At 41.2% G+C, this 24684-nt stretch overlaps 1 protein-coding gene across 1 annotated transcript in view; it reads right to left on the bottom strand.

The window, feature by feature from the left end:
• Positions 1-24441, bottom strand: part of LOC306873535 (glycine receptor subunit alpha-3-like) — a 69318-nt gene extending 44877 nt beyond the window's left edge. The window contains exon 1 of the mRNA XM_079422887.1: positions 24092-24441. Within this exon, the coding sequence (XP_079279013.1) occupies positions 24092-24162 (71 nt within the window). The 5' untranslated portion in view covers positions 24163-24441. The remainder of the gene's footprint in view (positions 1-24091) is intronic.
• Between the last annotated feature and the right edge of the window lie 243 nt (positions 24442-24684).

The following is a 24684-nucleotide window of genomic DNA, read 5'->3' as shown; positions in this document are numbered from 1 at the left end:
GCTCAATGTAAAACACTATGATGAATGGAAAACACTTCTTCTCCATTCATCATAATGACTTAGGCCTTTTTTTTGGTTCAGTGTTACATTTACTACAGACAGTACATACATAAGTGTGTTGTAAAATATTTGAGAATATTGTTTTTATACTCAGAACACACAAATACACGGTAAAAGTTTATTTTATTTTTCCCGCAAAAACAATGTACACAGTGTACATCCCATTCCCAACCAACACAAGGTTGCACATACACTACATACAAAACAACAGAACAATTTACTGTATACAGTGTTGAGAGTATGCATCAATTGTGGGACTCACTTGCACATAGTTATATCGCAATTCTTTGACTCTTTCTGAATTGCATTCAAATGGCACCCTGTAGACCTGCTTCATCCTGCGATGATTTCTGCGCAAGACACGGTCCAGTGTTGATAAGCTTACCCTATCAATATTTTGAAACATGTCATTGTTTTCTATAATTTTTCTTTGTATTTGCTGTAATGTTATGCCGTTGTTTTCTAGGACCTTGTTCATGATTTCAGTTTCCTGTTCAGGAGACAGAACGCGTTCCCGAACACCTTGTGTTGGTAATCTTTCAGTTCTGCCAAACAAATAGTAAAATACTGTAAATACAAAGTAGGTATACATTTCCTAAATACTTGAAACATACTTTACAGTATTTGTACAGTCCTACAGAACAGTCCACAGGCAATACTGTACTACTGTACTCATTGAGTACTGTATTGATATGCAGTACTGCAATTTTCTAGTGAGAGTAGATTTCTTACCTATTCTCATTTCGGAAAGTCTGGATGATGGATGCTACAGTGTACCTGCTCAAATTTGGCTGTACTCTTTGCCCAGCCTCCCTCATTGTTAGACCATGGTTGACCACATGATCAACCAAAGTGGCTCGGATCTCATCAGAGATTACGGTCCTTGGCCTTCCTCGTCCTCGTCCCCATCCTCCTCCTCTTACTCTCACTCCTCTGGCTCTGCCTCTGTTTCCAATGTTGGCATCCATTGCTCCAAAACAGAAAAGCTCACCTTTTGCCCTTTTATGCTAAAGCTCTGATTTCTAATTGTAAAACTTTGTGACGGGTGTTTGCCCTTGTGATGAGTCAGTGTCCATATTTGAATGGCAGTGTGTTCCTTGTGAAAACAAGATATTTTCTGCATGAAAATTGTGCCAAAAGCAGAGAATTGTGTGTAGTGTTTTGAAAAAAGTGTGTTTTAGAACTGCAATTTGAGTGTAAAGCAGGAACTGTGCTTGTAGTTTAGCAGAATTGGTTCAGGGGGTTGGTGAATGAGTTACATGTTGTGGTCATTGTGTCTCAAGTACCATAATTTGTGTGTAAACAATTGAGAAAAACTGTAACAACTCAGAGGCTGCTTTGCTCAGCACAGATCAGCTTTGCTCACTGCTGTTGACACTGACATTCTTCTGAGCGCTTTGTTGCAAGCTATTCTCCGCCGGTTTCCTCGCTCTCATTTTTCTATAGCTTTTAGTTCTCTTGTTTCAAAGCTTTGAGACTAAGTAAAACTAGACCAGTTTAGAACAAAGCAGAAGTGAATCAAACTTCAGGGGGCTCTAGTGTTTATTTGGCTGGAGCAGCATAAAGGATGAAGATGGGTTGCTCACTATCTTTATTTCAAAGCCAACTGCAGAGAATAATCATAGTCTGCAGTCAACAAGGAAGACCACCCTTAACATCTTTCCACATCTGGGGTCAAACTACTGGATTGTGTTAAACAATTTTATATTTCCACTCCATAAAAAAATTATTTTTTTCACTCCATCTGAAACCTTTATTATGTAGTTTTCTTACTTGTCTGATCCTCACTAGAGAAGTGAATTATAAAAAAAGGAATGAAAGCCTGTGACACATTTCAACAAGGTTGTGGATTACATTCAAAACTAAAGGCCATAATACACCAAGAAGGGACAAGCACCCCCATAATATGGCCAAAGAAATGACCCCCAACCGAATATTTGATATTTTTATATAATATCTTATATATAACCCCTAAGACCTTTAATCATCTTCAGAACACAAATGAAAGTGCCCCTATTATGGATTTTTAAAAACGACCTTTCATGCAGTGTGTAACACAGCTCTAAGTGAATGAAAACATCCTGCAAAGTTTTAAATCTGAAAGTGCACCGTGTATAAAGTTATTATCTCTCAAAAGAAAGAGTCGACTCTGAATCATTGAAACGAGTCGTTTTTAAAACGAATCCCAAGCTGTTTCATGTTGACTTCAACATGAAGCATTAGCATATTGCCCGCCCACTTATTGCATGCACAGACCTGGGAAAACTTAATTTTCGCGTTGGTCTGAAAGAAAATGCAAATTCATTCTTTGCCACTAGGTGCCGCTTTTGGAGCTTTAAAAGCTCACAAACACTGCTTTAAATGAAATCGACCAATCACCGCAGATTAGCGTCATGCAAAGGAGGGGTTTGGAAAAATGAATCGTTAAATGAATCATTGAACAAATCGTTTGGGAGTCTTTGAGCAAATAAGGTAAAAATAAATGCATATTATAAGAAAATTAAAGTGTTTTTTGACCTTGAATGCATGTGAACCTGTTGTTGCGAAAACCAAAATATGAACCTTTCATAACCATAATAACCCATAATAGGGGCACTTTAAGATAATTTTGATGGAATCCGAGAGCTTTATGACCCTGCATGGACAGCATCGAAACTGACACGGTCAACGCCCATAGGACAAAATTAAAATAGTCCATGTGACATCACTGGTTCAAACATAATTTTATGAGGCTACGAGAATACTTTTTGTGTGCAAAGAAATAAAAAAACTTTATTCAACAATTTCTCTTCTGTGGCAATCTGATGTCACATGGACTATTTTAACAATGTGCTTACTACCGTTCTGGGCCTTGAACGTGGTAGTTGCTTTGCTGTCTATGCAGGGTCAGAAAGCTTTTATCAAAAATATCTTAATTTGTGTTCCGAAGATGAACAAAGGTTTTATGGGTTTAGAACGACATGAGGGTGAGTAATTAATGACAGAATTTAAATTTTTGGGTGAACTATCCCTTTCAAATCTGTAATTATTTAAATCCTTTAAAATAGAATAAAAAATAAAATAAATGTATTATTAATTTAATTAAAATTTCTTAAATTATTTTATTAAATAAATAAAAAAGACAGATTTTCAGCTAACTGACCATATTGAATTGACATTGGAGCGATCACTGAGAGAGATCATTCTGGCTTTTCAGCTTAGCAAACCCAGTGCATGAAAAGAAAAACTAAAGTGAGCAAATGGCAAAGTCAAAGAGGGCACATACAGAAGGACCTTTTAAATGCATCTAGGAGTTTCAATAAGCAAGAAAGTAAAGACTAACTGACCAACATGATTCATATTCAGAATTGTAAGCAAGCTCTGATTTGTTTATGGTTTGTATATCTGCATTCCGATTTTCCCCTTTTGAATGACAAATACAGATTACTGCCACCTGCTGGTATGGATATTATGAATATTATTTCCTATCGTGCAGCTGCAGAAACTCCATGCTAGTTTGCCACTGGCTATGTGTTTGCGGTGTGTTCAAGCGCAAACTTTTTGGCCCAGACACAGGCAACAACACAGTCAGCTTCGTCGCCACTAATTCTTTGATGTCAGCTCGGTGTGGAATGGCCTTAACAAACACTGATGTTGCTTCTGAAACTGACAGCAAACTCTGTATCTGTGTAAAAGCCTCTGGCTATGAGGATTGTATCCTGGCGGTAGGCCTTCCTGACTATGCAGAATTGTGAAGTCAAGAGTGCACATCCCACCTTTGCTCCCAGGAGCAGTAGGTAAACTGCAAACCTCCAATTACCAAGTTCCTTCTCAGCAGAAAGAACCAAGCTTCCAGCAACATCTCTCTCTCTTTCTCTCTCGCTCTCTCAGCCTGAAACCCTGGTCTAGGCAGAAACATCCCTACCATAGAAAGCCATCAGCCATGGATTTGCTCTTCCAACCCCTGGAAGGAGTCACCTCTGGGTCCAAGTGTCTAACTGGTTTCCAGCAGTCCTAGATATATTGTCCTTGACACTTCACATTCCCTCCCACCAATACCAACAGAGGCCTTGAGACAGTTACCATGGAAACCACAGGCCAATGATGCATCAATGGTGGTCAACAGAGCGAGGCAGTCACAGAGGATGCTCGTGTTGGAGCCGATCGAAGGGGATTGAGGGGATGGTGTGAATGTACATGTGTGGAGGCAGAATCGAGAACACTGGCATCCGCAGATTGCATTCTACCTCAGTGCACTGACAAATCAGTGACAGAAATAACATAGGTTAAAGTTAACTAAGAGTTCACACACAGGCCATCTCTCTCTTTCTCTAACACACACACACACACACACACACACACACACTGCTTCTGTGGTGTCTTCTGCTGTATGTATTTAAAATTTCAAATGGTGAAATGGAAAGTTCTGTTATCACTTGAATATCACACTTCTGGAAAAAGCTCTCAGTTATGTGACTTTCTACTGTACCACTTGCATTATTACAATTTTTATCAGTACGTTTTAAGAATAAAGTCTTAAATAAAGTGACTTTGGCACTTTTAAATTTACAATTTCGAAAAACAAACAAACAAAAACAAACAAAAAACAATAATAGCTGCAATTGGGAAAAATTCACCAGAATAAAATAGTGACAATAATTCTGGCATTATTGCATGGCATATTGGTGCCTGTATATTTTATAACTTACCATGTATTTAATTACATTATATAATGTGGATATAACAGTCTACCTCTTAACCTGCAAAGACTGCTGGCGTCCCTGGATTTTCATATATTTAATAGTCACATTTAAACTATAAACATATTCTATGTGTGAGGATGTTGTATTCATTGATGATCTTTGCTTTCAAACTTTCACTAAAGATGAGCCTGATGGTTAGTATCTTAGCATCAGAATGACAGACTTTTGAAATAATGGTTAGAAAAAGACAAAAAGGATAAAAGAAAGTTCAGAATGACAGAATGACAGATAAGTCAGAATGACAGATAAGGACAGGGCAGTACTTCAGACGGATTGGGAGAGGAAGGGGAAGGCACTGGATATTTGAAGAAAGGAAAAGAATGAAAGAGACAGATTGAAGGAGCGTATCAATGATAGATAGAAACAGGATCTCTAAGACAATTAACTGAAAACATCAGCCCATAGTTCAGTCATTATAAAAGAAGAGTTATAGCTTCACCTTTACAGTGTGACAGCTCTGACTTAATCAAATGCACTTACAATTCACACACGGTTCACTTCACATTCAGTCCCAGTCAAGTATAAATGCCAGCAGACACCCTATGCTAAAATTCACACGCAACATTTATCCACATAGTATCTGAAATATGTCTGTTGCTTATTGATAATCTTGCGAATACTTTAATATTGTTCAATTACACAAATTACTGCAGAATGATGAAATTGCTTTCATTTGCCACACACATTTATCATCGTTTGCACTATGCTTATTCACTGACACAACACACATGCATCAGCATCTATACTTGAATATTAATTATAGACAAACACATTTATACAGTCTATGTATTTAATTATTTATATGTACATATGTACAAGGATTCTTTTCTAAAGTATGCTCTTATGCTCACTAAAGCTGCGTTTATTTGATCAAAAACACAGTAGAAACAGCATTAATATTGTGAAATACACTGACAAAAATGATACTAATTTTTTTAAGGTAAGTGGTTGCAATCAATCTATTTTAGCTACGTTTAAGTAATCAAATTTAGTTGACTGACTTTCAGCAAAATGAGTTTATTTAAAGCTCTGGCATAGATTGCAGACAGAATTGAAAAGCCTTTTTATCTTGTGTTCTGCAGTGGGAAAGAAATCACATATTTTGTTCATTTAAAGTACATGAATTGGCTGCATACTCTCTTGCTTGTAGATAAAATAAAAACTTTTTTTTTTTTGTGATCAGCAATGGACAAAAAGAAAGGAAAACCTGTTAATAAATAATAACTTTTATTTAAATTATAAAAAATTGAACAGATCAATAAAGAAATATAACCATTGTTCTATACAATAAAAATGAGTATGTACTATTACTAATAAAAACAAATATATATAATTTACAGAACAGCAGTAAAGTTACAATACTAATATGTATGGCTGTTTTAATTTCTTTGCCCAGAACTTTTATTTTGGAGGAAAACCACAGGGAGACCTTAAGCTTCTCTTTTGTTGACAACAGCTAAATAAACCATTCTTATTACAAATTTGGGAACATGGTTGTGTTGCCATGTTGCATATTCAATTTTCAGTTACATATTTCTCAGAAATATCAGAACATCAGTTTAAAACAGAAAAATCACACCCCTGTCAATTCTATACTTATTTATAAATGTTGTTATATTGTTCATTTGATTAGTTTTGACTCTATGGTTTGGAATCAGTCAGTGGCATCACTCTCTGAGTGAGGTATTATTGCAGCTGGCTGATGCCACTGGATTTTTATATAGATGAATAGCAGCTGTCACAGTAATACTCATCCAATAATGCTAAATGACAAACCAAAGCTTACCATTACAGTGAAATTGTGCGGGACAGGATGGCAACACATTCCCGTACACATTAACTCCATTACTCATTGACATTAAAAACTTACTAGCACCTAATAAGGAAAGACACAATAACAAGTCCAGCACATTTCAGGCTAAAGCATGCCCATGAGCTAAACAACACGAGTACTATCAGCATCTCACACAGTATGCAACACTAAAATGACAGTGGGCAACATTCAAGGTGAACCACTAGAAAACAAAGGAGCCAAATTGTGTCCAGCCTCTTCGCATTAGCAAAGCAAGACAACACAGCGAACACCATGCTGACAGGACAGGTCACACCGATCCAGCAGTTTAGCTGTGGATTCACGTTAAGGGAGGCGGGGGGGGGGGGGGGGGGTTGTCTGTCCCACAGCAATGACAACCCAATGAGACTGAAGCCTACAGGGGGTGACAACAAAACTGCAGCTATATTCTCCTCATACTAACTGGATGCATTTCACAGACTTGCTAGGCATAATGAGATGGAAGATATGTTGCAAATAGTTGTATAGTTATTGTGATGCATGGTGCTCTAAATGTATGTTTTCAACATTTATGATAAAAAGAAATGTGTTTTGAGCAACCAATCAGCATGTTAGAATGATTTCTGAAGGAAAATTCAGCTTTGCCATTAAAGGAATAACTTTAAATTGTAATAATACACTGAAAAAAAAATATACATTGAATTTACTAATTTTTTTTAAGGTAAGTGGTTGCAATCAATTTATTTTAGCTACATTTAAAACAAGTTCTATATTGAACCTTTTAGGGGTTCCAAATAGCGCCTGATAGAACCTTTTAAGGTTATATATAGAACCTTCTAAGTGTTTCATTCCAGTCATTCTAATAATTTAAATACTTAGTGATGCAGCCCATTAATGAATTGTGCTGAATATATTGTGTATATATTGTATTGATTTTCTAACATTATTGATATTCTTAACAATATTGACAATTATATTAACAATATTGATATTCTAGGAATATTATCATTGTGAATGACTGAAAAAGGTTTTGTCCATCCTGTATCAAAATAACAGTTTTTCTTGCTTTAGAATTAAGTCACATATAAAGTGTAAAATATTAATTTAGGAAACTCTTTAATACAGAGGGATTTACACATGATGAATGGTGCAAAAGCAGAGACTCATCCAACATTACACTTTTATGGAAAAGCAGAAACACATAGTCTGCCAATGGTAACTGATTTCCTTTGAGAAATTCCTTAGAGATACAAGCACTCTGCTTTGTCAACTGATTGGTTGACATTTTTGGTAAATTGGATCAAGACTGGAAGCGGCCAGTGGCCCTCCCCTCCTCCCATTGTTCTTTGATATTAGGCATGCAAACCTTTGCCAAAATAATCAAAAGGGTGTGCTCATGTGTGTCTATGTGCGGTCAACCACAAAATTGGTAGTAAAGATAACTGCTATTTGGGTGAAATGGCTTCCCTTGCTTGGAGGCAACGGTACATCTCAAAAATAGTTTTTGTCATTATAGCTTAACAAAATTAAAATTCTAGCAAACGCAAACAAGAAACCTTCTTGTAACCACTGTGCTTGAGGTCAGCATAGCTGCCAATTGTAACAGTCATGTTTAGCACAGTCTCAATGGTCTTTCTCAGCCGTATTCATAAGAAACCAGATTATTTTACAATGGCTGTTTCTGCACATAAAGTGAGAAATGAGTTTTCTACCATAAATTCCATTAATCTAACTGATAGATGAAAACTTGAAATAGATATGCAGCCTTGCTAAAAACATTACAAAATTTCTTCAAGATACAAATAAACAGAATAAATTCATAGGTAAATAAAAATGAAGCAGAAAATCAGAGTACATGGATTCAGACAATGATCTGAAGACATGATGGCCTGAGGGTTTCCAGCAGTAACGTACTCGGTTACTATCGTAACCTCGGTTCCCTGAGATACGGAACGAGTACTGCGTCTTGCTAAAGACGCTATGGGAAAAAGCCTTTTTTCTCCTTTACTGAAGCCTTATTCAATCACGCAGTGAAACTGCACGATCATTGGTTTGTGCAGTGTGATAAAACGAACCAATGTGTCGGCAGCGGAGCTGCACGAGCCTATGGCGACGGAGCCCGCCAGATCCCGCCAGAATGGGCGGGGTTATCTGGCTATATAATCAGCCGTCTCGCCATAGGATCCTCAGGTTTACTTCGACTGAAGCGACGACTGAGTCATGCAGCTACCTGGCACGGCAAAGTACGCAGTACTCGTTCCGTATCTCAGGGAACCGAGGTTACGATAGTAACCGAGTACGTTCCCTATCGATACTCCACTCGTACTGCGTCTTGCTAAAGACGCTATGGGAACACAATTCAATCACGCCGTGCTATGGTAGAGGAACGACTGTGTAAAATACCTCCATAAGCATTACATGCTCAGAGGGAAGTATAATAGTATACTCGGGCTAAAGCGAGCTGAGCTCATAGAGGTCACGCTCGGCCTGGGTCATTCCATGTATTCCTCGCATACTCAGCACTTTCAGGGCTGAGATATGTAAGGAGCCCATCAGAGAGCTTGAGTGCCCATGCAGTCAAGAGATCTCCGTTAGGGATGTTCCCACAACATAAGTCATACTCATCTAAGCAGATAGGACCTTGGCCTGTAAGGTCGGTACATCCAACTTATAAAACTTTGCAAATGTGGACGGCGAGGCCCAGCCGGCCGCCACACAAATGTCTGTAATGGACACACCGCTAGACCAGGCCCACGACGAGGCAATGCCTCTAGTCGAATGGGCTCGTACTCCAATGGGGCATTGAAGGCCCAAGGAAGAGTAAGCCAGCGTAACGGCATCCACTATCCACTTAGAGAGTCTCTGCTTCGTGACCGGAAGCCCCTTGGCGCGGTTACCGAAGCTAACAAAGAGCTGTTCCGTGCGCCTGAAGGAGACGGAACGCTCAAAGTAGATCCGTAGGGCTCTAACAGGGCATAACAGAATGAACTCCCGGTCCTCCTCAGAGGGAGGAAGCGCGGAGAGTGTGATGACCTGAGCTCTGAACGGAGTGGAAAGTACCTTAGGTACGTATCCATGCCTTGGTTTTAGGACGACCTTGGAGTCGTTTGGCCCAAATTCCAGGCAGGCAGGGCTCACAGAGAGCGCCTGCAGGTCTCCTACTCGCTTGACTGACGCTAGTGCTAGTAGCAAAGCAGTCTTCAGCGACAGCGACCGAAGGTTCGTAGACTGGAGCGGCTCGAAAGGAGGGCCCCTCAGGGCCCTCAGCACAGTGGGTAAGTCCCACGTAGGGACAGTAAGGGGCCGAGGCGGATTCAGCCTCTTGGCACCCCTTAGAAAGCGGACGATAACATTGTCCCTGCCCACTGATTGGCCCGCGATAGGGGCGTGGAAGGCCGCTATAGCCGATACGAACACCCTGAGTGTGGAGGGAGAGCGTCCTTTATCCAGCAGTTCCTGCAGGAAGGACAGAATCACCGCCAACTCAGATGTAGGGGGGTCCTCACCGCGGTTTAGACACCATTCGGAGAAAACCGCCCATTTAAGGGCATAGAGGCGTCTCGTAGACGGGGCTCTAGCCTCAGAAATGGTATTTAGCACTCGCTCTGGGAGGCTGGTAGGCTCCCGTTGAGCGGCCAGAGGTGAAGCGCCCACAGTTCGGGACGAGGGTGCCACAATAAACCGTTCGCCTGAGAGAGGAGGTCTCGTCTCAGGGGCACGGGCCAGGGGGCTGCGGTTAGCAGCTGGGTCAGCTCTGACATCCAAGGCTGGTTCTCCCACAGGGGGGCCACCAACAAGACCTTGTGTCGTTGTTCCCTGATTCGCCTGATGACCTGAGGAATCAGAGCGATCGGAGGGAATGCATAGAGGAGGAGGTTGGGCCAGTCATGGGCCAACGCGTCCTTGACCTTCGAATAATAGGCTGGGCAGTGAGAGTTGTCTTTGGAGGCGAAAAGGTCTACCTCGGCCTTGCCAAAGATTCTCCAGATCATTCGAACCGTCTGCGGGTGGAGCATCCACTCTTCTGAGGGGACGTTGCTCCGTGATAACATATCCGCTCCTTGGTTCAATCTGCCCGGCAAATGTGCTGCTCTCAGCGAGCGCAAGTTGAGCTGAGCCCACTCCAGAAGTCGCTCTACCATAAGGAAGAGGCGCTTCGAGGAGAGACCTCCCTGGTGATTTACGTAGGACACCACTGACATGTTGTCTGAGCGGATCAGCACATGTCGTCCCCTTAGCTCTGGCAGGAAAAACTGGCAGGCTCGACACACTGCTAGCATCTCTAAGCAGTTGATGTGGAGGTTCTGCTCCGCCTTCGACCAAAGGCCAAAGGTCGGTTTGCCTTCGCACAGCGCCACCCAACCCATGTTGGAGGCGTCTGTCGTGACAACTTTCCTGCTGCAGACCATCCCTATGTTCACACCCTTTCTGAACCATTGTGGGTTCTTCCAGGGGGCTAGGGCTGTTACACAGGCCTGGCTCACCCTGATATGTAGGCGACCGTGTCGCCATGCGTGGGGCGGAACCCGTGGTTTCAACCAGCGCTGAAGTGGCCGCATGTGAAGCAGGCCCAACTGTAGCACCGGCGATGCTGCGGCCATGAGGCCCAGCATCCTCTGAAACGCTTTGACGGGGCGAGCGGTGCCGCTCTGGAAGGAGGCTGCAAGCTTTTGAATGGCCAGAGCGCGTTCCGGCGCTAGCACAGCTCTCATCTGAGCTGAGTCCAAAACTGTTCCCAGAAACGACACCCGTCGGCTGGGAAACAGTGCGCTCTTGGCAAAATTGACCCTGAGCCCCAGGCATTCTAAGTGGCTGAGGAGGAGGGCTCTGTGTGAGAGTAGTTGTACCTCTGACTGGGCCAGAATGAGCCAGTCGTCGAGGTAATTGAGAATGCGGATTCCCATCTGCCTGAGAGGGGAAAGAGCCGCGTCCATGCACTTCGTAAAAGTGCGTGGAGCCAGGGACAGTCCAAAGGGAAGGACCGTGTACTGATAAGCCACTCCCTCGAAGGCGAATCTCAAGAATCGTCTGTGATGGGGGGCTATCTGGACGTGAAAGTATGCGTCTTTCAGGTCCAGGGAACAGAACCAGTCCTCTGAGCGAATTTGCGAGAGGATCTGCTTCAGTGTGATCATCCTGAACGACCTCCTCATGAGGGCGCGATTCAGGCGTCTGAGATCGAGGATGGGCCGGAGGCCGCCGTCCTTCTTGGGAACGAGGAAGTAACGGCTGTAAAAGCCTGATTCGCTCTGAGCTGGAGGAACCATTTCTATGGCTCCCTTTTCCAGCAGCGTCATCACTTCTGAACGTAGAACGTGAGCGTTCTTGCCGTCTACAGAAGTGGAGACCACGCCGCTGAAGCGCGGGGGTCTGCGAGCGAATTGGAGTGAGTAACCTCGTTCTATTATCCGTACAACCCATTCTGACACTCCGGGGATGGCCCTCCAGGCCTCGGCCCGCATGGCAAGAGGTTGGATAAACTCGAGCGATCGACTGCACGGAGGCAGGACGCTCGTGATGGAAGGAAGAGGAAATTTGCTCTCTCTTTGAGAATGTTTGTGTTTTATTTTGCCCATTATAACAACGGACGGTTGCAAGGACGCTTGTACGGGCCCTGTGTTTGCAACAGACACAATATGCTCTGCACCCGGCGATGAGCGGAGTGACAAGAGGTTTTTTAAGAGAGCCCGCTTGGCGGGCGGTCCGGCCGCGGCGGGACTTGGTCCTCTCCTCTTCCTGGCCTGCAGATCAGGAAGACGCTGGAGGCGCAGGGTCCAACACAATCCTGGGTCGGGGCCCCTGGCGCTGCGGATGGGGGTAGCGTCTGGCCGATCGAGAACGCCCTCGTGTCTGCGGAGCCTTGGCAGGCTGAGAGGCGGAGGCAGGAGGCGGGGGCTTCGCAGGCTGCTTAGTCGGCACAGGCTTGGGGCGACTAGCGGCAGCAGAAGAGCTTGATCGCTTGGGCAGGAAGTGTCGCATGGCTTGCGACGCCTTCTGTGCTTCCGTGAAGCGTTCAGCAAAACCCTCCACCGCAGGTCCAAAGAGGCCGCTAGGCGAAATCGGTGCATCAAGGAAGGAAACCTTGTCTGCGTCCTTGATCTCCGTCAGCGTGAGCCACAGGTGGCGCTCGAGCACCACTAGGCTGGCCATGGACCGTCCAATCGCCTGGGCGGTGGTCTTGGTGGCGCGCAGGGCCAGGTCTGTCGCACTTCTCAGCTCCCTGAGAGTTGCAGGATCAGGTTCAGACTCGTCCATAGCAGCGAGGAGTTTGGCCTGATAGACCTGTAGAACCGCCATAGAGTGAAGCGCCGACGCCGCCTGTCCAGCTGAAGCATAGGAGCGTCCAGCGAGTGCTGAAGTGGTCCTGCATGGCTTGGACGGATGGGCGGCTTTAGCCTTCCAGCCGATGGCAGTGGGTGGGCGGAGATGGGCAGCCACTGACTCATCCAGTTGAGGCATTTTCCCGTACCCCTTTTCTTCAGCGCCGTCAATTGTAGTGAGGGCGGATGAAGAGGAAGTGCGGAGGCGGGCGGAGTAGGGGGCGCGCCACGATTTCGTCAGCTCGTCGTGAACTTCAGGGAAGAACGGCGAGGGTCGCTGTAGAGGGGCCTGACGGCGCCCCGGCAGGAACCACTCATCAAGACGGCTGCGAGAGGGCTCCTCTGGTGGAGACCAATCCAGTCCCAGCTCTTCAACCGCTCTGGAGAGGACACGGAAGAGCTCGGCGTCCATCCCAGCTGCAGCGGTGCTGGGCGCTGAAGAATGCGGGAGGGCGGAGTCTACAGCAGAGCCCGACAGCTCCTCCGCATCAGAAGCTGCCAATGACATGCTGTCATCGGCCAGCTCTTCGTCACTTTTTCCGAACGAGACCAGATCGCTCGCGGCAGCGGAGGGACGCTGGTCGGGCTGGGAAAAAAGGACGGGAGAATGCTCTCTCTGTGGCGAAAACGAGGCACGAGGGACTCGAGCCGGCATGAGCTCGCTCTCAGCCAAGCACTGAAATCCTCTGCCCCGCCGCTTTTTCCTCACAGGTGCCTGGGAGGAAGAAAACGGGAGGGCGCGAGGGGCGGGATCGCTCTCTGAAAAGAAAGCGATCCGCGAGCGCAGAGAGGCGAGACTGAAATGCTCGCAGTGCGAGCATTCAGTGTCAGCGAGCGCTGCATCTGCATGGGATTTCCCCAAGCAGGAAACGCACTCGCTGTGGCCGTCATCGGAGTGCAGGGGAGCCCTGCACGAGCCGCAAAGTCGGCCAGGCATTTGAAACAACGCCTAAATTTGCTCTTTTAGAGTGCGTGAATTCGCCGGATGGCGGCAGCGAACAGACCGGGGCTTCTGCGGGGCTGGAGCGCGAAGAGCGTCGTCTCAGCAGGCAGGAGGTCTCTGGCTCAGCTGCGAGGCGTGTCAACGGCGATGGCGGCTTCTTGGGATCAGCGAAGGCGAGATGTCGTCGCTGAAGGAGAAGAAATCTGAGGATCCTATGGCGAGACGGCTGATTATATAGCCAGATAACCCCGCCCATTCTGGCGGGATCTGGCGGGCTCCGTCGCCATAGGCTCGTGCAGCTCCGCTGCCGACACATTGGTTCGTTTTATCACACTGCACAAACCAATGATCGTGCAGTTTCACTGCGTGATTGAATAAGGCTTCAGTAAAGGAGAAAAAAGGCTTTTTCCCATAGCGTCTTTAGCAAGACGCAGTACGAGTGGAGTATCGATAGGGAACGGGAGCAGATGGAAGTTCAAATGAATCCAAAGCCTCTATTTCTAAAATTGAAAACACTTCTGGTTCGTTCAGCTATCATTAGCTATGCTTCCATCCAAAGATTCGAATTAAACTTATGCGCAAACCCGGAATATCGCATAAAACATATGCAAATAAATCACCGTTTCCATCAAACGAGTCAAAGAGAACAAAATTGTCACTTCCTGGTAAACTGTGATACTAAATATCACTAAGAATATAAGAGAAGCCACTGAATATAACAATTTTCATATATGATATAAATTACTTGCGCCTCAGAGCGAGCAGGCAAAACACAATAGATGCTGTCCTAGCTTTCGAAGGTGGATGCCAGCTGTTTGGGAACACAGTCGTGTAAGACAGTTATACAGAAATACTTTGACTACTGACTTTGCTCATGTTTTTCAGAACGACCATAACAACATATAGATGCTGTGCAGCGAGATTGGTCCCCTGCTAGTCAAGTTATCCCGTCTCATAGCGCAAAGTCACATGACTTATTCGATGCGCATGGAGGAATTTATTCGGTAAATGCGCATTTATGCGCATTTTTTCTTATCGGATAAAAAGTTTACCCTACTCAAATGTGCGCATACGGTTTTTTATGCGCATTTTTTAAATTTATGCGCATCGTGGCGTTTCCATGCAGCGTTTTTAACAGAACTAAAAAATATATGTATTTCTGACATTTTTCATTTCTTTTTTGTCAAAAGAATAGTATTTATTTAAAATATTAACATTTGTAATATTATAAATTTTATCAATATGTGTCTTTGTCGATAAAAGTATTAATTACTTAAAATAAAATAAAGAAACAAAAAACAAATAAATCTTACTGACCCCAAACTTTTGAACGGTAGTCCATATCTGTCTGTCTATGTATGAACATAGAGCTCTTGGAAACCACAACAAATCCCTTGTATGTTGTGTAAAGCTCATTCTGATTCTGCATTCCTTTTATTCACAGTCTTTATAGGTATCTGTCAAAACTGGGACTTTCTTCTAGTAACACATACAAAGCATAATTTCACCCTCCCCCACTTTTGCTCTCTAACTATAATGAATGTAACATGAAGGTGCTTCCAAGACACTCCCCTGGAGGCAGTGCAGAGAGGCATGCGAGGGCAGAGAAGAGATTATCAATTTAATCAGGGATCAGATGATTCTCTGGATGGATGGTGTTCATCACAAACACTGAATATAATTCCAGTCAGGCAGAACATGATCTCTAGACTTAGCAAGAGGGAGAGTGGACAGTTTGCTAGTGACTATCAATGTTGGAGTGCAACTACCTATTGAAGCTCTATCTATCTATCTATCTATCTATCTATCTATCTATCTATCTATCTATCTATCTATCTATCTATCTATCTATCTATCTATCTATCTAATTTATCTATCTTGTCTGTCTGTTAACCTCATTAATATTGTTTGCTCCTTCAAAAACCGTCATTGTTTTGTCCAGAATGAGTCTGTAATTAAATTTTTAATTATTTGCATATGGTTGTATATAAGAAAACTGTCTCTTTAAATAACTTTAATTTAGCTACTACTTAAAATTATGACAAGCTTGGCATGCTACAGTTTCAAAGCAGCTGCCAAATTTAGAAGACTGTCCTATTTTTCCCAGAGCCACCCTGTGGAGTCTGGGTTTATTGAAATACGGAAAATCCTGGTTTTAGTGCTAAACAGGTGTGAAAGCTCCCTTCTGCGCTTGTCCTCTGGGAGCTCCTCAGCAGGAGAGATCTACTGAATGCTATCAGTCAGAATCCAAATGTTACATATCTGATTACGTGACAGAAATGCTCTTTCTCTTTTTTCCAAGCACAGACATTGCAATTGTAAGATGCAACACTTAACTTGTGCCATTGAGAAGAGCTTAAGTTGACAGTGAAGGTTTTTTGTGCTTCTGTGCATCTGTGTTTTTCTTCCAGATGACTATCTCGGTCCAAACCAGTTGTCTAGCTTATCATAATGGGACAAGTGCTAATACACAAGGTGATTCTCGACATGCTTTTAATCTGTAGCCCTTATGTCTTTTTTGAGTGGTGAAAGAACTGAGACTTTGTTGTTTAGTAAAGATAAGTCCATACACAGGTGTTTTTAAAATTTAAACACTGTTTCTGAGTAATTGCATACACTCTTCACTCCTCGATGTACTTTATTTTTACACCACTTACTGAAATGACCAGAGTCCCTTGGGATCATCTGTCTCATTCTCCATATTTCATGTAGCTAAGGTCCTCGTTTCCTTTTCAGTCAGATACCTAATACGCTGACTGCATAAATTACTCGCTTTCCAGAACACTGAATTTTCCTTTGCCAGATGTTTGAGGTATGGCTTATAAATATTGTCTCCAACAGTCACTATATTGACAAGGTATATGTGATTTCTGTTGCTCTGCGACCCAACCTCTAGATCTGTGCCCTTAGCTGCAATTCCAACAGCGTTCCACTAGTATCACAGAATGCTGGTCACAGACTGGAGATCTGAAAAGACTGCTGATGAGATTTATGAGATGCATTGAGAACAAAGAGAAAGATGAGTTCAGATATACCTACAAAATAAATATCTTAGCTCTTCTATCAAAACCTTGAGAGCGTACTCCTGACAAAAGAAGGCGTCTATGATGGAATTTCCAAAAGGTATAGGCAAGTATTCGAATGCTGCCTCCTATGATACCTTCTTTTGGTCAAATTCAGGCAGCATTGCATGCATTGTTTACCGAGAATGTAGTCAGAGAATTTTGAATTTTAAATATAATTTGATCAATACTAAAAATAATGGTTAAAAACTATTTTACTAAAATTGAACATATTGTGCTCATTTGTGATTTGCAGCACAGTTCCTTTCCAGTGAAGGAGGAAGCTTACTCGGTTCTGGAACCATGGTCTCCATGGTCTCATAGCCTACACAAACTTACATTTCATTGAACACACAAACTCTTAATATTCTGTTGATTATCTGTAGCAAAAAAGATGGACTGAGTATGCACTGCATCAATACTTGGATCAATGCAACCACAGATGTAGGGCTTTGCTAAGATCTGCACCTTTCATCTCAAAACACTGCAGAGGATTCAAAATCTGTTGTCAAAAAGAAACAAATCCATCTTAATTTTCAGCAAATTTTCCTTTTTTTGATTAACTATTCCTTTAAGAAGAATTCATTGTTAAGAATGGTTTGCAAAATCCATCCCCTTTACTTGATAATAATATAATGAAAAATTGGATTAGGGACCAATGTATAACTCTATCTAATATAATGAAATGTGGTTATAATTACCTGCTGTTTGTTTATAAAAACTGATTTGTTCCTCCATCAGCTGAAACAACTTGAAATGACATAGTAACAATGATTTGTGTTCGTCGAGTCTTTCTAATAATGGGCCTCATGGAGCAAAAAAATATGCTCTGATGTCAAATTGCTATTTAAATATAACCATAGCAATAGCAGCAAAAATATGTTGTGCTTGCCTGTATATGGACAGCCACAGTGGCTTAGGCTCTAATCTGCTCAGGCTGGTGTAGATACATGCACAATTCACCATTCACTGTATGTGGATTTGGTTTCAGCTGCTCATAGCATTGCATCACCGCAGTGCAAGATTTCAAGAAATTTCCCTGAAATTTCACAGTGGTCTTCAAACCTACAACATGTTCTCAAACCAATATTAGCTTTTATAAAATTAACACACTTCTGTACTTTTAGTTTTTCAAACATTCTTACAAGATACACTTCACCCAAGTTAGTCTGTGTATTGTCAGGCCAAGTGGAAACAGGAAACAAGTTAAGTGGACAGGAAAGAGCTCTCCTGCAAGCCCAGCTGAGAGGTATTTTTATTGATGCAGCTTTACTAAGCATGATCTGAGAAAAACAGGAACTCGCACTCCACAGTATGTGACAGCAGTGACACTGATGTCTGACAGAGGTTTGTGCTTCACGCATCAACTGTCACACAGGCACCTTAAATGTCACAGTTATAGCTTATTTTCGCCACTATATGCAAACCGTTACCAGCACACCTAACTCAGGTAATATATCCCATCCTGGCAGCTGTTTTTACTGTACTTCACCACCACATCGCTGCTTCATTACCTAGTATTGACATAACTGCAGATAATATTAATTGTGTTTCATGTGGCTTTACAAGGATTTATATGGAGATTTTTTTTTATATATGGAGAGTTTTATATCTTTTTGTACCAAAGATGTACACTACCACTCAAATGTTTGTAGTAAGTAAGATCTTTTTATGGAAATTAATACATTTATACAGCAATGATGCATTAAATTAAACAAAAGTTCAAATAAATGTTGTTCTCTTTAACTTTCTATTCATCAACGAATTCTGCAACGAAAAAACGAAAAACATTGATGATAATAAGAAATCAGCATGTGAGGATGATTTTGAAGGTTTGTGTGACACTGAAAACTGGAGTAATGGCTGCTGAAAATTCAGCCGTGCATCACAGGAATAAATTATATTTTTAAGTATGTTAAAATAGAAAGCAGTTATATTGCAATAATATTTCACAATCTAACTTTTGTGTTCTGTTTTTTTGATCAAATAAAGACAGCCTTGGTGAGATGGTAAGATTCTTTTCAAAAACATTAAAACTTTTGAACAACAGGACACTTTAATAGGCTATAAAAATCATACTATAAATTTAAACAATTTGTTCTCAGAGCATAAGACTAATATTATGCAAATTTAAATGCTTATATGATGAAAGCATCACTGTTACCTTTAACTATTTGTTGAATACTCGGTCTTAATATTGTTTCCTATTATCTTTCAGAGAATAAAGTGTCAGATATTCTATTTGATTAAGCATTCAATATAAGTTTTTAATAATTTGATGTCAACATTTGCTCTTTTTGTTTCTACCTAGCATTTAATTAGATCTTACTCCGTGACATTTTCCTCATACAGAAAACCTTTATGAGAACATTTTTAAGTTGCTTAAAGAGGCCTCCCTCTGTTCTGTGTCTTTCTCTGGACTTCAAAAACTCTGACAAAATTATTCAAGAGAAACGGGGCTGGCAGAATAACTCAAAGCGCAATCAATGCTTTGTGACAAAATCTTATCAATAATGCAACAGGAGCTACCTAATCTGCCTTTTTACAATACGCAAACTGGCACAAGAGGCAGAGGAGTGAAACAGGCTCACAGAAAAAGACTAAAATACCACTTGAAGGCAGAGAAAAAGAGAGCAGTAGTGCTTTTGGATGCCAAGTGGTTTGTTAAGGAACGAGAGCCAGAGGGTAAGACTGGCCAGTTGGTCCTAATGCACACGGTGAAAGGTACACTGGCAGGAAACAGAAACTATGAGGTGCTCTTCCCGCTCGGGGGTGAGCCGCTCTCATCTATTGGAGCATTCCACTCCAATGAGCGGTCCAGCAGATGAAAATGAAAGCGAGAGGAGCGCAAATGTGAACAAACATCTGGATTTACATTGTGCATGTGTGTGTGCATTTTGTTTTATCTTCAATTATCAAGAGACACTCCTGTTAACATGTCTTATGTCAGAAATCGTTATTGTGTGTGTGTGTGTGTATTTATATATATAAAGAGTTCAGATGCAAAAGCCTCTAAGTGCCATCTGAAATTTTCTTCTAAAATTAGCATTTTCTCAGGCTCCCATGTTTATGTTCAGTTGTTTCACTTTATTGGCAATGGAAATAATCTATTCATTCCCATTAAAGTTAATAAAGTTAATAAAGCAATTCAGGCTCATTGGAAAATCATGCCATGATGAACATTTTTCCAAAGAAAAATGCTTTTTAGTGCCACTCACTGGACATTTCACTTTGAAACATGCATCATGCAATTTTTGCAAAAACATCGCCACATGCTTGTACTTTTCCTGAATCTGGGTTGCAACAAAACGTACTGATTTCCATCCATTTTTAGTAACAGAACATAGGTATTTCAAATACATATTTAGACTTGTCACATTTTATCTGGATATTTTTAGTGGGTGAAGTGTAAGACTCAGCAACAGCATGTCATTCTCTTGGAGCAGATGATAGAGTGATGCACAGTGACCTAAACTGTCTTTGGTCCAGTGCTGATATTAGTCTGTCCTTGTCTAGTCAAGTTATTTGAGTTGGCAGAATTGCTGCCACATAATGTCCCTAATAAAACCAGAGTTGACAAAAAGACAATCTCTGTCTTTCTAAATTTATTACGTATGCAGCATTTCCCCATTCTGAATAATTATGAATACTGATCATAGAAGCAAAGACATACCCCTGCAGAATTTTTTATTTCTGAAACACAGCTGTACATAATTAAATCCACTGTCGTCAAACCATGAACCTGTAATGAAAATGTCAGTTTTAATAATAACATACTTCAATTCTACCAGCAGTCAGTCTTTGTGAACTGTCAGTGCAGATTACTGCAAAATCCCAGTCCAGATGCTAATTACTTCTGCCCTGAGTCTCTATATCAAGTTATGATTGATTAAGTGTTCTCTTTACTAATCCAAAAGCAAAGTTGATATTTGCAATCAAATACAATTGGGGCTAGTTGTCACATTTTTCATTCCAGTGAATATTGACTTCCTCTATGTTTGAAAGTCAGTTACTGTTAAAGCTCATACCTGTCTGTGCTACAGAAAAAAAAAGGGAAATAAAAAAAGTTATTGAACACTTTCACCACTATTACTCAGGGGAAAAATAGCATGCTGACGTTTTGTGACACCATGACCCCATGGCAGTTGTCACTATATGGGGTAAGTTGTCACAATGAAAACATGCTATTTAAAAGCTTCAAATATGTGACAACATGCCCCAATTAAAATTCTGTTTTAGCCCAATCTGACATTATATACAGTAAATAACTCCTGTAATGTACTTTCATTATACAGTTGACCCTTGCCTAAATGTATTCCAGTGCGGTTTTATTGTGTTTCACTTGTTTACCCAACAGCTATCACAATTTTTTAGATCATTATTCGATATTAAATAGCCATGTTTGAAACCGACATTTGCAAAAAATGCATTTGAATAATTGCACTTTTACTCATAATCTTATAGTTACTGAAATATAGTTCTTGTGACAACTTCCCCATATGACAGCTAACCCCCGTCGCCCTTATTTGGGTTCCTAAAGCTATTGAGGAATCAGATTAGTCATCCGTGAAGCCACCAACAAGTTAGAAACTGTGACAATATTCAACGTCCGACAAAACAGAGTATGACAGAAAGACTCTGGGGCACTAAACAGGCAATTTTGATCCTTTATGTTCTTGAAGAAAACAACACATTCAAATCCATGTCAGGCCAGAGGCACATAATGACTAGCTAGTATGGAGCAGATGCATGTAAACCTGTGCTGAGTGGTGTAGGGTACGAACACAACGCCTTACAGTGCCGTATTCCGTTATCCTCTCTGAGAATAAACTGACAGCTGAAATATCTCTCTGTACTCATTCTCGGTGTGTGAAAGCTTAAACGTATGAGGGCAGGGGCCGGTTTTTTGATTGTGGTTGATGATGTATTTGTATTGTCATCTGTGGCGATGTGGTGAGGACTCCATGTTTTGATGTGGTTGAGTGTATGCTATGTGGTTTTGGGAGTAAAAATATGAATGTGTCGTCTTTCTTTTCTTTTCTTTTCTTTTCTTTCTTTTTTTGTGGGAAGTGGTCATGAAAATTCTCAATACGTAAAATATGTACTCCATGTGTAAACTTGTAGCTTTAGATCAGCCTCATATTTTTGGACAAAATGAAAAATATGTTTTTTTTTTTGAAAATTTTTTGAAAAAAATGTAACAAGTAGTAGAATATAGTCCTGATTCCTACGGTATATATTACTTATATTCAATAACAGAACCTGTTTTAATTGTACTATGCCTTAGTTTTAAAATTAAAATAGATAAAAATTCAGGACACAATGAACATAATATTATGTAAATGTGCTAGACCAATGTAGAGAATAATATTAATTATGGCCCATAGTTTACTTAATCAAGCTAATTTTGATACTTTTCAACTGTATTGTTTCATACTAAACAAGCTTTTTAATCTATCAAAGTTCTACAGCTGCTGTTGACTGATAAAGAACCAAAACATCCCCCATTAAATTATTGGCATTTTGAAGAGTATCTTAATTACTTATTATGCGCTAAAGTCTGTGCACCAACTGTCTGTGCACCAAAGTCTGTATATAATACATTGTATATAATGGTGGGTATTTGTATTCAAGTATTTCAATTCAAGCGGATCAAAGGATGTAAATCATCAAAGAAAATGACAAATGTGCTATGCCAAGACACATATCACTATTAACACATTAATGAAACTTGAACACGATTCTATCAGCTGTGAAAATCAGAGGGAGTCGAGGAGACACTTTCCACAGTCTACAGAGCCTGCAGATAAAATCTTTCCACCACGATAGAAGCGCATCGAGAGAAAACTCAGACGACTACCACTCAACACCTTGTTTTCTGACACTGCACCTGTTGTGAAGTGAAGCTGAGCCATTGTTGTGTGATATCAAACATAGATACTCCTTTCCACCTCCTCTGCTATGCTATTCACTGTCCCTAAAATCTTTGCAATCTCTGAAGATCAATCTTATTGGTGATAAGTTCATGAAAAAGTTATTTGCAACATAACACATTCCAAAGTAGGTTTTGAAGGATGAATGTTTTCTGTACACTGAAATTAATTCTGATTTGTGGAATGAGGCACATCTTGCTTTTCTTTGAAAACTATGTCCTTAGTAATGGCTTTAGATAAAAAACTCTCCCTCAAGGAACACAGAATGGCAACAAATACAAAGGCGACATAGTGCCAACATATCAATAATGCAAGGTGTTGCGTGGGCCCAAGGATCGTCAACAAATGAAACATAAAAAATTCATAGCATCATCAACTAAAAGAATTGTGAGGATTCAGTACAGTTCAAAGGGACCCAGAACTCTCGCCTGCGCCAGTTTCATATTCCGGAGCTACTTGTAAGTCCAGGTTGAAGAGTGGTGGAAAGAAAATATGGCAGAGTCAAAATAATGACCCAAACTAGGAGATTTGTGGCTGCGCTTGAATGAATATCATTCAGGATTCATACTCTATGAAGGTACATTTTTATTGGGGTGTACTATCAGGAGTCCAAAAATAAATAACATACTTGTTAAATCGTACTGAAAGATCCATTTACTCCTTGCAAACCATTTATTTCTCTATGAAGGAGGTGAGAATTATTGATCAAATACCTTTTACCTTTTCTTAACTTTGCAGCATTTTCTATTTTGTTTTCCATTTCCATTAGTATTTTCACATTTCTGACATTTCGGCAGAAAAGCATCATCTACATTTATCCAAAACAGCATAATTCAGAATCACAGAAATGATGAAAAGTCTATTTTATTTCAGAAAGCAATACTTTTCATAATTATTCCCGAGCTTTAAAATGTAAATGGTAAAATATCACCTGTTACACTGAGAAAAAGCTGCTTAAAAACTTGATCTGCTATCATAGCTATAATGAACACAGTGGTGACACAAGAACTATTCATTACAGCATAGTCTCCTGTTAATGATACATTAACATGAAGTAAAAGATTCACATAAAGCAAAATAATAGAATCTGACTCTCAAATGACTCTGTGTGGCACAGGCTTTTAATACTTTCAACCTCCACAGCTCGTGACGATCAGCTAAAAAATCCCGACACAAAACTGTATTAAAAACTCTCCTTTCATTACTCTTTCCTCCACCAGGGAACAAAATTGCTCATACCTCAACAGAATTCCTATTTGCCACGCAATGAATCCCCAGACAGCCACAGAACGCAGCCTTTTCCGAGTCATCTCAAGGCTTGATTGGCATAGACATACAGTCCTCTGTGAATGCCTGTGCTCTCTTCAGCACCTCTGGCTTCTTGACATCAGGACCCTGGACAGCGCTCCAGCTGTTCTTCCTTCACCTCTGTGCACTGTAAGCTCGTTACGCACGGCAATCTCAAAGGAATTCCTCATAATCTTTTGAAGCTAAACGGCAAATATGAAACTCTTCCCTCGCAGCGGCACTGGACGAGATGGAGTGCTGTTTGAAAGCGTGCGGCAGCTGAAGTGATTCTTGACATATTCAGACATCTCTGAGCAGAGACCGCCCCACACAGCGCGCTTGACTGACAGTGCGCTTCTCCACTCTCACAGTACACATGCATGTGCAACGCTTACTTACAATTACAGAGAACTGAATTTGAATACTTGCTCGTGCGAGCTCTTTCACTATGAGAGCTGCCTGCTCACGTGATTAATACTATGATATGGGATTATTATATACGCGGGATATATATATATATATATATATATATATATATATATATA

Source organism: Barbus barbus (assembly GCF_936440315.1).
Source record: "Barbus barbus genome assembly, chromosome: 8".
Classification (NCBI taxonomy): Eukaryota; Metazoa; Chordata; class Actinopteri; order Cypriniformes; family Cyprinidae; genus Barbus; species Barbus barbus.
The sequence above is the reverse complement of the archived record's forward strand: the minus strand, read 5'-3'. Positions and strand labels throughout refer to the sequence as shown.